Source organism: Xiphophorus maculatus, chromosome 13 (assembly GCF_002775205.1).
Source record: "Xiphophorus maculatus strain JP 163 A chromosome 13, X_maculatus-5.0-male, whole genome shotgun sequence".
NCBI classification, from domain to species: domain Eukaryota; kingdom Metazoa; phylum Chordata; class Actinopteri; order Cyprinodontiformes; family Poeciliidae; genus Xiphophorus; species Xiphophorus maculatus.
In genome coordinates, this window is record NC_036455.1 from 8,297,214 (window position 1) to 8,311,165 (window position 13,952).

Sequence of the window (13,952 nt, forward strand, 5' to 3'; positions counted from 1 at the left end):
AAAGATTGCTCTTTAAAACTTACAACAGATTTCCTGTAGTAGAATATAATTTTGTTGACCGAGGGAATAAATGCCTCTGGTTTGTAAAGATTGCAGACCTCTGTTAGGAACTTTTATTTTGAAAGCTTTTTATCAAGTCGCTGCTTGTTTCCGGCGGACCTTTTCTGGTGTGACACTAGATCATGACGACAGTACACAGAATCACACCGATCCCCGAAAACTGTGTTTACACCAGCTGTTATTGGTAAATATGATTAAAACAACAGCTATTATTTAAAAGTAGATCACTTGAATGTTGATGTAGTTGATTGTGCTTTATGCGAGTGCTGTTCGGGGGATTTATACTCAAATGTAAATAAGTACAAAGGACAAAAAACGTGTTAGCTTTAAATAAAGGCAAATCAATTAAAATCCGAGCTGCAGTTAACTTATTTTGTAATGTAATATTTCTCATCAAGTCTAACAAACTGATGCTTTTTGTATCTTGGTGTTTTTTCCACCTTTTACATGTTTATTTAAAAACGTGTTGAACTGCTGTCCTGTAGGTGTCATTATTTCCTTAGCCTGGATTTTCCTATTGATTTTAGTGTTTTCTGTTCTTGTTTTGCAGTGAAGAAAATGTGTGGAAGCTGTGTGAATTTGTTCAGAAAGAGAGAACTGCTCCACTGGAACAGCTGTTTGTCGTTTTTATCTCTAATGACAAACGGATGGTGAGAAGCTGGGGATAAATATGGACCTCTAATAATACTGAATGTAGATTCCTTATAAACCAGTTAGTGAAAATGAATAAGATGTGATTATTTGAAGACTTTCTGTTGATATTCTAACATACTTTTGTCACTCGTAAGAAGTACTGAGACCAGTTTTTTTTTTAATTTTTTTTATTTACTAACATTACTGGGAAGGAAAAGCGTATGTATTTTTTTAAAATGCTAAAAAAATCTGAAACGTGTGGGGCAGATTGTAGAACCGCGTTCTGCAGGAGATAGTTCCTTTTTATACTGAAAAACATCACAGTTGAAGCTGGGTGTGAATATTTTTCCAAGCCACCTTTTAGGTAAGATTATATAACAAAAACCTAAAACTTTTATTTAATATAGCTCATAAAGAAACAGCTGTTGACCAAAGTGTTGTACAATTCACTCAATTAAAAAAAGTAAGATATCAATAAGAATAAGAAAAATATACAGCTCTGGAAAAAAATTAATAGTCCACGTCACTGAACCCATTGAAAACCTCCTGTTATTCCACCAAATACTGATTTCTGAACTCTTCCCGAGTTAAAACATTAGTATTGTCGTTTCCAAATGAATATGAATATGTTTTCTTTACATTATTTGAGGTATGCTTCTTTTTAATTTGTTGATCTTTACTCATTTTCTGCAAATAAATTTTAAATTATTGCTTGAAATTTTTGAGACATGTCGTCAATGTTCATTGTACTCAAACATATAGTAATAAAAAGTAAAATCAGATAAACTGATCATTTTAAGTGGTCTTTTAATTTTCCAGAGCTGTATAATGAAAAGTATAGTCAAAATAAAATACAAATATTCTCCATATCTGTCATTATAAAAGAAACTCAAACTGAATGAAACGCCAAAGAGCAAAATTAGGTCTTGAGCAAAGATTTACACATTTCTACAGTCTCAGTGGTAAACATCATCAAACATTTAGAGCAGCTGATTTTTCTCTGAAGCTGATGATGTTCTCTGTTTTCCCTCAGATTCCTCTGTGGAAGCAGAAATCCGGACATGGCGACCAGCCTGTGATCTGGGTCTGTTGTTTCCTCCACCTGTTCATCCCTGATTGTGATGATGATGTTTTGTTTTGGCATCATTAACGGCGCCGCTGCGTGTTTCAGGACTACCATGTGATCCTGCTTCAGGTGCGCCCTCAGTCGGACTCTCTGGTTTACGATCTGGACTCTGTATTGTCGTTTCCCTGCAGCCTGCGGCTCTACGGAGCCACGGCCTTCCGCTCGGACCGCCACATCCGACCCGAGTACCACAGGTAACCTGCTGTTACAAATTCCCTTATATTACTGTCTATTTGTTTTTGTTAAATGCTGGCGTAAAAAAAACTAGTGTTTTACATCAGGCGCTTGTTGGGCAGCTAAAGGGTCCTTAGAAAATTATATATTTAGGCGTTAGCGGCAGTTATTCTTCCGTTACATTCGTACCGTTTGTGATAAAAGTGGGTCATAACGCTTTTATGGCCCACTTATAACGATCTAAATATTGCTTTGGTATGCTAATGAGGCGCTGTTCTTCAAAGCCAATGTTTCTTTGTAACTTGTTTATGTATCGTTTCTAATTCCTGCTCTAATATAAGCAAGGGTTACCTTTGCCATGTTCCCCCAAAATAACATTAGTTTCTGACCGTGGACACCTTTTCTAACCCACAGACGATGCTAATGTGTAAAGAAACATGAACTTTTAGAATGTTGTTCCTCACTCTCATTCAATATTTAATAATAATACGTTTGTTTAGCATAAATGCTGGTTGATATCTTCAGATTTTTTTTTTACAATTCCTTTGATCTTTTTATTTTCAAAAACTTCCATTTTGTTTTGCTTTTGCTAAGCTAGCTCGACGAGCAAAGTAGCTTTATAAATCTAACTGGCAGCCAATCAGAAAGATTAGCACGGTAAATGACATTTCAATGGATTGTTTTAACATATTTTATGCAATGACTAAAAATATATATTTTATTTTTAAAAAATTAAATTAAAAAGCAATGATTTTTAAAGTTTTTAAATTTCTTCTATTTTCTGACCCCCCCTAGCATAGCATAGTATAGCATAGCACCTTGGTGGCCCCCACTTTGAAAAGCACTGGGCTAGCGTTACAGCTTAGAGAGGCGTTCACAGCTAACAAACAGTAATACTAGGGAATTTATATCAGCTGCAGGAAGATGAAGGTCACACATCTGATGATGCCACAGTAATGTCTGCCTGTGTCTGTGACAGGAAGCTGCGTGTGATTCCTGCTGACAGCTTCCTGTTGAACTTTGCGTCTGATCGATCTCACATGAGGAACCCTGATGGAACCTGGAAGATGTGTCCTCCTCCATACGCACCCATCCAGACGGCAGGTAGATCTTCTTTCAGGGTTTATTTTGTTTTGAATATGTACATAGAAATACAGCATGAAGCATAATGTCAAAACTTTAGTTTTACATATTCAAGAAAGTTGGTGGAAGTATAAACTTATCAATATTCCCACTCTTTACATATATATTTACATTTACTACATGTATAATCCATACATAAGAACTAAACCCTTTAATAGTTTGTTAAGAAAACTGGCATGGGGTTGTGAGATCTTTCCAGGTACACGCAGAAAAGGTGCATAAAGGCCTGAGAGAAATACAGCAATCTTGTGCTTTGATTATAATAATAATTGATTGTATATTCAATCTTGTGCTTTGATTATAATAATAATTGATTGTATATGTATGAGATGGGTATAAGTAATCACTAAATAACATTCTGAAATGTATTTCTGAATAATGATCTGAAACAGTAACAATAATGAAATGATTATGTTTGATTTATAAATAAGTGAAAGGGGTGATTAATTCTTAATGAATATCAAAGTTGTGATGATTTGAAAATCGATGTAAGTGGTTTTTAATATAGGTTGACTGTGTTTAAGGATTAGTAACAGGGAGAATAGTGAGTAGAAAAAGAAGGGGAATTTGTGAGTTTCTGCTGTCGCAAGCAGTTCTGAACAGATGGCCAGGACGCACAGGATGGGTGGGGCGGTGTGGTTAGCTAAGATCCACACGCTGGAGAAGGACGGTACTTTCCACACTATTCAGCAGACAGGAGGGGCCGTCGGGGTTTTCCGTGAAAATCAGCAGATGTGCAGGAAGTCACGTAGACCAAAACCTTCACATACACACATATGGTGGAGAAGTGTATAAAAACAGGCTGAAAAGAGGAAGCAACCGTTCTTAGTCTGCGGCGCTGGAAGAGAGTCAACAAGTAGAAGCAGATCCAGAAACAGCAACGGACCGCACCTCGGAACCACGGGAAAAGTTGAGACTTCACGCCGCCAAGAAGGGACAAGATCCGACCGCCACAACCCGGGGTTCTGATTCGATCGTCGGCCCTGCCACACCCAACTTTCTCAACCACTGCAACAGACTTGGAGGAAAGACAAAGGTCCCTGAGGGATAAAGAGCTGGGTTTTCGAAGGATTTAGATCCACTCTACTTTGTTCTAGTCTAAGGAGGATTTTCCACACAAGGACAAAGACTCTGACCAAGGATTTTGGATGTTTTCTGTTGCCGAGATTCACCATCAACTGGGTGTGAGTTGCATCTGCCCCCTAAATATTTATCTTAGAACTTGCGACATAAGTTAGGGAAAGGAGATAGGGTAGTATGATTGTACATGTAAATTCTATTACACTGTTTTTGAATTATATACTATTGATTATTGATTTGTATGTCGTATATCCCTGCTTAAGCTTGCTTAATAAATTTATAATATAAAATTCTGATGAGGTTGGTGGACATTGGAATTAATTGAGTGATTTAATCATTTTCCGTTCTTTTAATTGAGGTAAAACTAATGTACACGATTCTAGAAAATAGGAGGCTTCATAATTTCCTTTGGTGAGTGTAAATAATGACCCTGGGACTTACATCTAAGTCACTAAACTTAATCTAGCCGGTTCCAAGAGCGAGTTATAATTTAGAAAGTGAGCTACCGTTAACAGAAGTGGTTATTGGAATTATGCAGCTGCGAGGGCTACTCAGCTGATTGTTTCTTAACTGTAAAGGGTCGTAACTTCTGGATTGGAGGTAGTTAGAGCTAGACGAATCGCTTTCGCCACCAGTTTAAACAGATTATCTCTCATAGAGTACTTTTAGGGTAATACCCAGGTCTCAGAGATTTTCCGGACCTGTTAGACGGAGAACTGGTCAGTAGTCAGCCCAAGGGAGTTGTGATGAAGAGGGCGGGGCTGGCTATTGCGCAATAACGGACAAGTTAAACCGTCAGTTTACTGGCTATTTAATTTTAACAATGGCAAAACAATTATTTCTTTAGATATCACCAAAAGAAAAACTAGCATCAGTAACAAAAATAACAATAACTGTAACAATATTACAGTTAATATATAATAACTGTGTAATATTATGTATTATATCTACCAATTATTACATGTTTGTATGATCATTTTATTAGTTTTATGTTTGGACAAGTGCAACATTCAAATTATTCCACAGTTTTACTTCACTTACAGTTTTTTCCTGAATTTGCATATTTTAAATTGGAAATTTGCTCGTTAGTCTTAAATAGTTTTTTTTTTAAGGTTTTTCGGTATTTTTTTTATTTTTTGCTTTGTACAAAATTGGAGCCGTCTGTAGTTTCACTATGTCAATAAATTTAAATAATTCAGATTTTACAAAAAGCGTGTTCATGTTTTATAAATATCCCACTTTATAGATTATTTCTAATTTCTTTATTTTGTAACACCTGTAGAGAAGTTTTGTAATTATTGCCCCAAATCTACACAATCACTTAAGTGTTTCGTGATGATACTGATGATGACGATAATGATGATGATGATGTCACTGGTTTGATGCCTCTCCTCCTCAGAGAGTCAGATGAACCTGGATGACTTCATCAGTATGAGCCCTGCTGGCGGCTGGGGAACCGTCTACAGTCTGGATCACTTCCTGCTCACATACACTGGAAACCCGTCCACAGCATCGTCTTCACCCTGATCTTCCTCAACGCCACCAGCAGCAGATGTGGTTACATGACATTGTTGCTTCAGATTGTTCAGAATCAACGGTTGTGTTGGACTTTTATCCTGGTTCTGATGTTGGATCCTCTAGTTTCGACCTGTGGATTATTTTCTGAGTAATAAAAACATTTTTATCGTCTATGGACATGTTGACATTAAAATCAGAGCTTGAGGAAAACAAGATGGACCAACTTCTAACTGGAAACAGCAGAGTGTGAGTAAAACATTGATTAAGAAACAAAAAAGAGCTTCTTTTAACCAATATAAGAATTAAAAAGGTGGTTATTTACTTTTTAAGGTCATGCTTTGGACCCAGACCTCCATCTACGCCTAAAACTGTTTGAAACTCTCAGTTTTTCTCCTTAGCTAAAATCAATAAAATTTGAGCACATTTGCTACGGAAACGCAGCTAATGCTAGTTTTATTGGTAGTTGTTTTTAAGGCAGTTAATTACTGAGGTGGCTGTTTGCATTGCCGTTTATTGAGCATGAGTGATTGACAGCGTTAAGACCCGCCTCCTGGCTCTGATTGGTTGTTTCTGACTGAGTGGTATATTTCTGCATGTTATAGGGGGAACAAAGAGAGAAGACAGATTATCTGTCTTATATTAGACTGCCATGACATAATGATAAATTTAACAACAGCTGTTAACAACCTAACTAAAAGACACAGACAATGGTTAGGATTAGAATAGTTAAACAGGATATGGTTTAAAATATGTATCAATAGCGTACATGTAGGAATAAAAATTGGCATACTTGCCCTTTTGGAGACATTTTTCTACTTGACAGTAAGAGCTACCAATCAGTCTTTGACTCTACTCTGTCCAATCGGAGCAATGAGGTTCACCTGCTTGGTTTTGTTTACTTTACTTTCAAAAAGTACAAAGTGAAAGTAAAAGCAAACCTCAACAAGTGAAATAAATAAAATCTGCATTTGAACCGGACCAAACAAGCAGTCCAAAGTGCTTTCCTTATGTGAATACACCCTTTATCATCAGATTGGATGAAAAGGTAAGCAGTTAATCAGGAGAAGCTCATAATTGCTGTAATTTGCCATTAATCATATAGCTTGGCTGGCATCTGCAGGTAAACGCTGCTCCATATTGCTTGGTGTTTATGGTTTTATGTCTTTCTGCATGCTGGAAACCTGATTGTACTTTGGTGATAATAATAAAAAAATAAAAACTTTAACCTTGTCTGTAAATTCCAGTAAAGAGAAGAAACTGGTCTAACGTCCTGCTCAGTGATACAGTTGATCAATAAACAGATACTTGGTGAAACTTGTTCCACCACATAATCATACTCCAGCATGATAGGTTTATTATTTTAAGATGCAAGGAGTGGCTACACTGACCCAGGTCTAGAGGAAGGTGTGAGTTTCGTCATTATTGTCTGGACTAAACTGAAGCAGATCACAGTCAGACGTGGATGTCACCAACCGGATTATGTAAGTCGCCTAAAATGTAGATTTTCTTTTGAATAGCACAAATTATGGCCGGTTAAACAGAACAAATTTATTTCAGGTTCTACGTACAATTTTGTCAAGACTATCCAATTACATTTATCTTCTTTGTTTTATTTTATGTATTTTTTTAACATGACTGAATATGATAAAAATCAATACGTTTTTAGTCATTTCTAAGGTTGAATGTCAGGTGAATGCTTAATGTCTTTGGATTTCCACCCATCTATCCCTTGTGTAAGTGAAAGTACAGAAAAACAGAGCTTAGGTTATTTGAGTTTATCCAATTCTTTTCTTTTTCCCACTAACAAGTCATCTCTTAACAACTCAATGATTTTAATCTGTATGGTAAATTTGGCGGTCCAGAGAACAGGTAACCCATGTTTCCATCAGACAGGACCTGGTTTGATTGGTCAGGCCCAGTAAAATGCTTCCTCTTTTTCTTTCTTGTTCACTGTTAGTGTCATTTCTCACTCGACCCATTTTCAATCGGACTTCTTTTTATAACATTATTGTTTCAGAGCAGACATGAGTGGCACTGGCAGTACTGAACAGGACGGAGAGGGAACAGGAGGAATAAGTTGGAGCAGCACTTTCTGTTTTGCAGCAGCAGGTGCCACTGTGGCTGCTCTTTGTAAGTTAGTCAAATCATAGCATTTATAAGTTTAAATTTTAAATGTACAAATTTATCTCACAATAAAACAACTCCAGAACTATTTATATGATCAGAGGAAATTAAGTCAAACCTGCTGAGAGTTTTGATTTGTTGTTAGCGATTTATTCGATTCTTTTGAACGGCTCTGAAGGAGCGAGTCTGTTGGTGAGAACTGTTCTTTGTTTTTTACAACTTTGCTAACAATACTCTTTTTATTCAACTAAAAATTATTAAATTAATTAAATACAGTAAATAGATATTATTGATAAAAATGGTTGGAATTTTTTATATTTAATGTTGCAGAAGAGGATTTTTGTTTCTGGCAAAGCAACTCAAGGCTATTTTGTTTTTTAAATTGTGCTTCTAAATTACAAATAGCTGAAAATGTTATTAATGCACACAACACTTGGTAGTAAAGAACAACTTCTTTTCTTGATTTTGATGTTTGACATAGTTGGAAATCCACACTTTCACAATATGTAAATCATTCAAAACACCCTCGGTAGACGTGTTCATGGCTTTTCACTTTTAACAGACGGCATGTACAGTACAGACCAAAAGTTTGGACACAACTGTGTGTCCAAACTTTTGGTCTGTACTGTATGAACAAAGAAAACAACAATAAGGGAGATTAATATTTTCATTTCAGGTTGTTTATGTTAACATGTTGTATTATCGTTGGGCAATTTCAGGCTAGGTAGTCTGTGATGTTTGTTAAGTGATCCTCAGGCTAAAAAGGTTTGAAAAACAAACCAATTTTATGGTATATTTTTTAAATGGTTCATAGTTTGTGTCCTATTTCTCTTTTTTTCTAAAAATGGTCTGGATATGATTAGGCTGCTTTGTAATGATTGCCAATGCCTCTTACTGTTTTGTATTTTTAACGCTTTTTTCCCCACTTTTCTCATAACTTAGACTGGAAAAATCTTGAAGCGAAGAGAGAGAAGAAAGAAATGGAGCTGAAGATCAAAAGAAACCTTGTCTATATTCAACAGAGTCAGTGGATCTCACTGAAAAGTGCTTTCGGCCTTTTTGAAATGCCACTAATGGAGAAAACAAAATCACTAAAAATGGAGCTCAGAGAAAGAACCGAACTGCTCAGTTTATTGCAGCTGGATGAGTTGGAGGATATGTTGGTGGAAAGACAACATCTTTTCTGCAGCTACTTTACGCCAAAATCATGTCGGGAGCAGATGGAGAACGAGATCATTAAGAAAGCTGGTAAAATACCAGCTATCCACAAGAAGAATGTAAAGGCAAACTTGGAGAAAATCTTCAGAGAAGATCGCCATTGTGCTTCCTGTCTATCATACCTCATGACTGGGGATAAAACAAAGAATGGTAAAATGATGTGGAAGCATCTGGCAAACTGGAGGAGAGCAGTGAGGAAAGAAAAATACTTGAGTGAAAATTCCACTTATTGTTAGCCTACCAAAACTACAGCCTGCATGGCCATAAAAAGATGACTAACAGAGTAATCCATTCATTAGCTGCTTCCTGTTGATCTTTTTCTGTTGCATCGTGAAGGTTAATTTTAGAAAATTTCCCCTGTGTACAGTTGAAACCAAAACTTGCACTTGCATGTTGACCTGCAGTAACATAATCCATGCAGGGTGAAGGAACCCATGTAAAATCTAAAGTTAACTAAAATGTCATGCTATCTCCAAGGCTAGCACTAGCATGTTGACCTACCATATTCCACGCAGAGTGAAAGAATCCATGCAAAAGCTACAATTAGCTAAAAAACCAAAGCTAGCTAAAATGTTCACTATAGCATCTAGGCTAGCACTAGCATGGTAACTACAAAAAACAGAAAAACCAATGTAAAAGCTCAAATTAGTTAAAATATTAGCTTAAAGGGTATGATAATTATGTTGATTTTTGCTAGCATAATAGCTGACAATGCTAATTTTAATATATCGTCTAACCTTAGGACATTAGCAACCAATAATCTGCTGGATGTAAAATACTTAAACAGCCTGTATGTCAAACAGTCGCAGGTATTAAACAGCACAAAAGGTGTTTACCTGTCCAACCTCAAAATGGCCACTGCCTTGTCTCCCCCCTGACAGCTCTGAAACTGGATGTTTCATTGTAATTAGTTAGACAGGAACTGAAACATCAACTGTTCTTCTTCTTGAAATTTATTGGCGGTTAGCATTAAACTTTAGGTGAGCATTACCGCCACCAACTGGTAAGGAGTGTGGACCACATGACAAAAAAAACAACAACCAAAAAAAAACCCTATCCTATTATACAACTTACATTTTTTCAAAAAATCTAATATAGCCTGACATCTTCTGCTTCCTGAGTCCTTTTGCAGTAAATCAACATTGTCAAATTTCATTTTCATATTACTAAGGTTCCTAATTAACTTGTTTCTCTGAATCAGATAATTCCTACAACTCAAAATAACATGTTCCACTGTGTCATCTTCCCCGCAGTAACATTTCCCTGTCTGATGTTTCCCTATCAAAAATAGAGATCTATTCGAAACATCAACAGTAAAACACAAACATTTTATATTGTAATTCTCAATTCTGCCACAGGAGGGGGCTGTCCCTGTTCCATTAATTTCAATGGGGCTGAAAATTTAATGAAAAACTGAATATTATAAAAAGTATAAAGGTTATGAATATCAAAAGACATAGCCGGCATTAGCAAAACAAGCTGAATAGTGTAAAAGTTGAATGGTGAAAATAGCCAGAGTGGTTATAAAATGACTTAAGGAAAACAAAGTCTGTGCTTTTGTGTGGCTATCACAACGCCTTGGTCTCAGTAAGCTGTGGAAAGATTTGGAAAGCTGTGTCTGTGCCTACAAAGCTGACTCAGTCACTCAAATTGAGGAAAAAAAGATGTATATGTTTTTTATTTGAAATATATAAACACCTTGCTTCAACTCTTAATCTAACTGTGCTAATCTAATAATGTTAATCTATTATCTTTGTTATTTTGTGTGAGAGGTGCTATACAAATCAAATTTTACTTACTTTTCAGACACTCTCCAAAGCATTTCTTGTTTTCAACAGGCAAGAGTACAGGTTTACAGCTAAATCTGCTTTGTTTTTACTTGTCTTACTGTCTTTTTCTCATCTCACTGAATTCAGTGGCCGTGATTGGGAACTGATTGTAAAGAATTGTATTATTTTTAGTGTTTTTGTTTTTGATACAATCACCATCAAAATCATACTCCGTATCTGTTCCACTCTGTGTTGTCGTTTCCCTGCAGCCTGCGGCCCTACGGAGCCACAAGGGAGTAAATTCCATGTCATTATTGGGGAGGACAACAAACAGGAAAATTTCTTTAGAGCAATTTTGGGGGGCCGGCAAACTTATATTGAAATGTAACGTAACGTGGTTTAAAAAGTTTTTAAACCACGTTCAAGCTGCAGGACCAAAACTGATTATTAATGCACATCCAACGTGTTTTTCTCAGTAAGCAAACTGTTGAGAAGCTCAACTACAATTCAAGTGTTGCTTCTATATGAGTTTTGTTCAGTCTCACTGATCTAATCTCTGCTACACCTTTACAAAAAATGTAAGGTTCTAAATAAAAAGCTTTAATGAGTAACTGCTCTTAATAAAATTCCTCATGAACATTGATTTATTGTACTGGCTCCCAATACAAGTTATGGGCTATTTATATTAGAACTTGTTAAGTTGCTTTATTTTTAAACCACTTTAATTTTGTCATGGCTGAAAGCAAACAAGTAGATAGAAATGAATATCTGGGAAGTATCATAACTTAAATGTAACACTTGAAGCACCATTTTATATAGAAAAATATTCAGATTTCTTTTAGTGGTTTTAAAGGCTCTACATTGAAGACGGTGAGAAATAAAGGCATAACTTTCTGTTTTTCCGTTCTTGGCTTCCACACACTGAGCTGTCGGCCACTCCTCAGCCCCTCCCTCCCGTTTCAAACTCTTCTAATTAACGTAAGAGTTAAGGGCTAAATATGTTGAGATATTTGCTACCTTTGACAAAAAAGTTTAAGTCTATGAAAGCAATGAACCTTACCAAGCTCCGCCCACAACCGACCCAGGTGACAGCAAGTCTCACAAACAGCCTCGCGGCGCGTTGTTTCTATGAAAACATGACTCGATTAGTGCGTCATTTCTACCGGATTTTCACAATATATCAGCTGCTAAATGGACAGAGGAACTAACAAGTTCATGTCATCATCTGGGAGGAGGTTACTGGTTTCTCAGTCACAAGCTGGTTGCAAACCTGAGGCCAGCAGGTGTCAGTCAGTTATGGTAGATCTGAAATTTGGTTTGATGACGTCAATATGAGAAGCTACAGACTGATAGGAGGAACCAAAGAGCTCTGTAAAGGTAAAGGCAAATCTTCTGAAGCTGGGATATAATTCATTTAATTTCACATAATTACCTCGGTAGAAGCCATTTGTTTGTTAAAATTTTATGAAATATATTTATTCTATTTGATGTTTGTTGTGAATGACGTAAACTCACAAACGAAGGAGGTAATTAGTCCAACGTTTAGAAACTACGGCGGCTGTAATGCGCCACAGCAAAGGTAAACAAAGGTAAAGTAACCTGAACAGGTGATCAACTCAAAACCACTCCTACCTTTTTACTCTCTCTCTCTTTGTAGTTTAAGCACACCTGTTACCATGGCAACCGCCTGCGCCCCGCAAGACGAGCAAAGATTAAGTTAAAAACATAACATTCAGTCCGTTACGATATCAAGTTTCCAGGCTTGATATTTATGTCTCGATTATTAATCAGCGCTTCCCTGAACACAGCGATGGTTGATTGACTAGCTGTACTTGGTGCTAACGTGGCTAACAAGAGTAACAGTTTAGTCCAAAGCCTTTTCTGCTAAAATAAAATCTTTAGTGTATGTCAGATACAGACACATTGTATATTGATCTGTTTAGCTAACGTAAGACTGTGTAGCAGACAGGCTTCAGGGTGTAGAAGTTGTATCAGTTCTGCCATTATGCTGTACTTAGCTAACAGGAAGCTAAGTGTGTTTGTGAGACGGCCACGCACGTGACCACGTAGAACGGGCATCAGCCAATGAAAAGCGGCTCCTCTGGTAAGGTCCATGTTGCAGTTTTGTTAGTTTTGATTTCCAAGGCATAACATTTTTGTAATGTCTGTTATTGACATGTTGTTTGAGGTTGTTATTGTTATTTTTGCAAAAAAAAATGTCCAAGGCATAACAAGGCTGTTTATCATAATTCAGCCAAAGTAGCAAAATAATGAAATGCAGTCTGATTTTTTTTATTGTTAATGTGCTTCTTCTTATTTAGCAGTGAAACTATATAAAAGGTGTTACATGTATTTTTGCTTTAAGTATTTAAGTATTGGAGCGTTTTGTTATTTGTGCTACAGAGCCACAGCTAACAGCTAGCTCCTCGTTTCAGCAGCTCTAATAGAACCTGTGCCCCGTTCGCCTTTCTGCTGTTGCTCCTCCTACAAGTTGGAGGAAAAAATTAATTCTTTTTTTTTCTTAGATGAATGGTAGATTTATTTCATCCTTTGTTTCTTTTTCCTTTTCATATTAATATTGTTTAAATGCAAACGTTTTTTCAATTATTATTATTTTGGGTTGTGGGGGGGAATTCTAGACTTTTCCAAGATTGGGGGGTCTGGACCCCCCGAGCCTCCATGGCCATGGCCTTCTGCTCAGACCGCCACATCCGACCCGAGTACCACAAGTAACTTGCTGTTACAAATTCCTTAGTATTACCGTCTTGCTTCTTCTTCTTCTTCTTGGTATTTATTGGCGGTTGGTAACAAACTTACAGTAGCATTACCGCCACTTACCAGTATGGAGTGTGGTTCGAGATGGTCTATAAACTTTCACTTTCTACCTTTTCCCTCCATTAACTCCTGATTAAACATACCCCCACACATACACACCTGCTTATATTATCCAACTTACTTATAGCTTTATATACCCCTCTTTGATATTCTTTACACATTCACACCCAACTTGCTCTACTCATATCCTATGAAATAGCTTTGTTTTTTTAAGATACCGAATAATTATTTGAATATGTCTACTCCCGAAATCTCTCCTCAAAAATTCTATT

The 13,952-nt window shown here is 36.6% G+C and overlaps 1 protein-coding gene across 3 annotated transcripts; it reads left to right on the forward strand.

Annotated features, from left to right (window-relative positions):
- Window positions 1-135: 135 nt before the first annotated feature.
- On the forward strand, window positions 136-11,649 carry wdyhv1 (WDYHV motif containing 1). 3 transcript variants are annotated; one of them, XR_002753652.1, is made up of 7 exons: window positions 136-244; window positions 611-710; window positions 1,727-1,777; window positions 1,865-2,013; window positions 2,973-3,097; window positions 5,616-5,980; window positions 8,801-11,483. XR_002753652.1 is itself a non-coding variant. In XM_005805527.3 (6 exons), exons 1-6 carry the CDS (start codon window positions 183-185, stop codon window positions 5,741-5,743), a joined length of 615 nt encoding a protein of 204 aa, XP_005805584.1. In that variant the 5' UTR covers window positions 136-182; the 3' UTR covers window positions 5,744-6,972. The 3 variants fall into 3 exon arrangements, 2 of the variants coding, with proteins under 2 accessions (XP_005805584.1, XP_023200455.1); XM_005805527.3 differs by lacking the exon at window positions 8,801-11,483 and having other exon boundaries at window positions 5,616-6,972; XM_023344687.1 differs by lacking the exons at window positions 136-244; window positions 611-710; window positions 1,727-1,777; window positions 1,865-2,013; window positions 2,973-3,097 and adding an exon at window positions 7,752-7,864 and having other exon boundaries at window positions 5,744-5,980; window positions 8,801-11,649.
- Window positions 11,650-13,952: the final 2,303 nt, after the last annotated feature.

Coding starts and splice junctions, on each gene's coding strand:
- wdyhv1 (XM_023344687.1), top strand. CDS start 5,907: ATGGACATGTTGACATTAAAATCAGAGCTTGAGGAAAACAAGATGGAC. Junction 5,981..7,751: donor CTAACTGGAAACAGCAGAGT/GTGAGTAAAACA, acceptor TTATTGTTTCAG/AGCAGACATGAGTGGCACTG. Junction 7,865..8,800: donor TGCCACTGTGGCTGCTCTTT/GTAAGTTAGTCA, acceptor CTCATAACTTAG/ACTGGAAAAATCTTGAAGCG.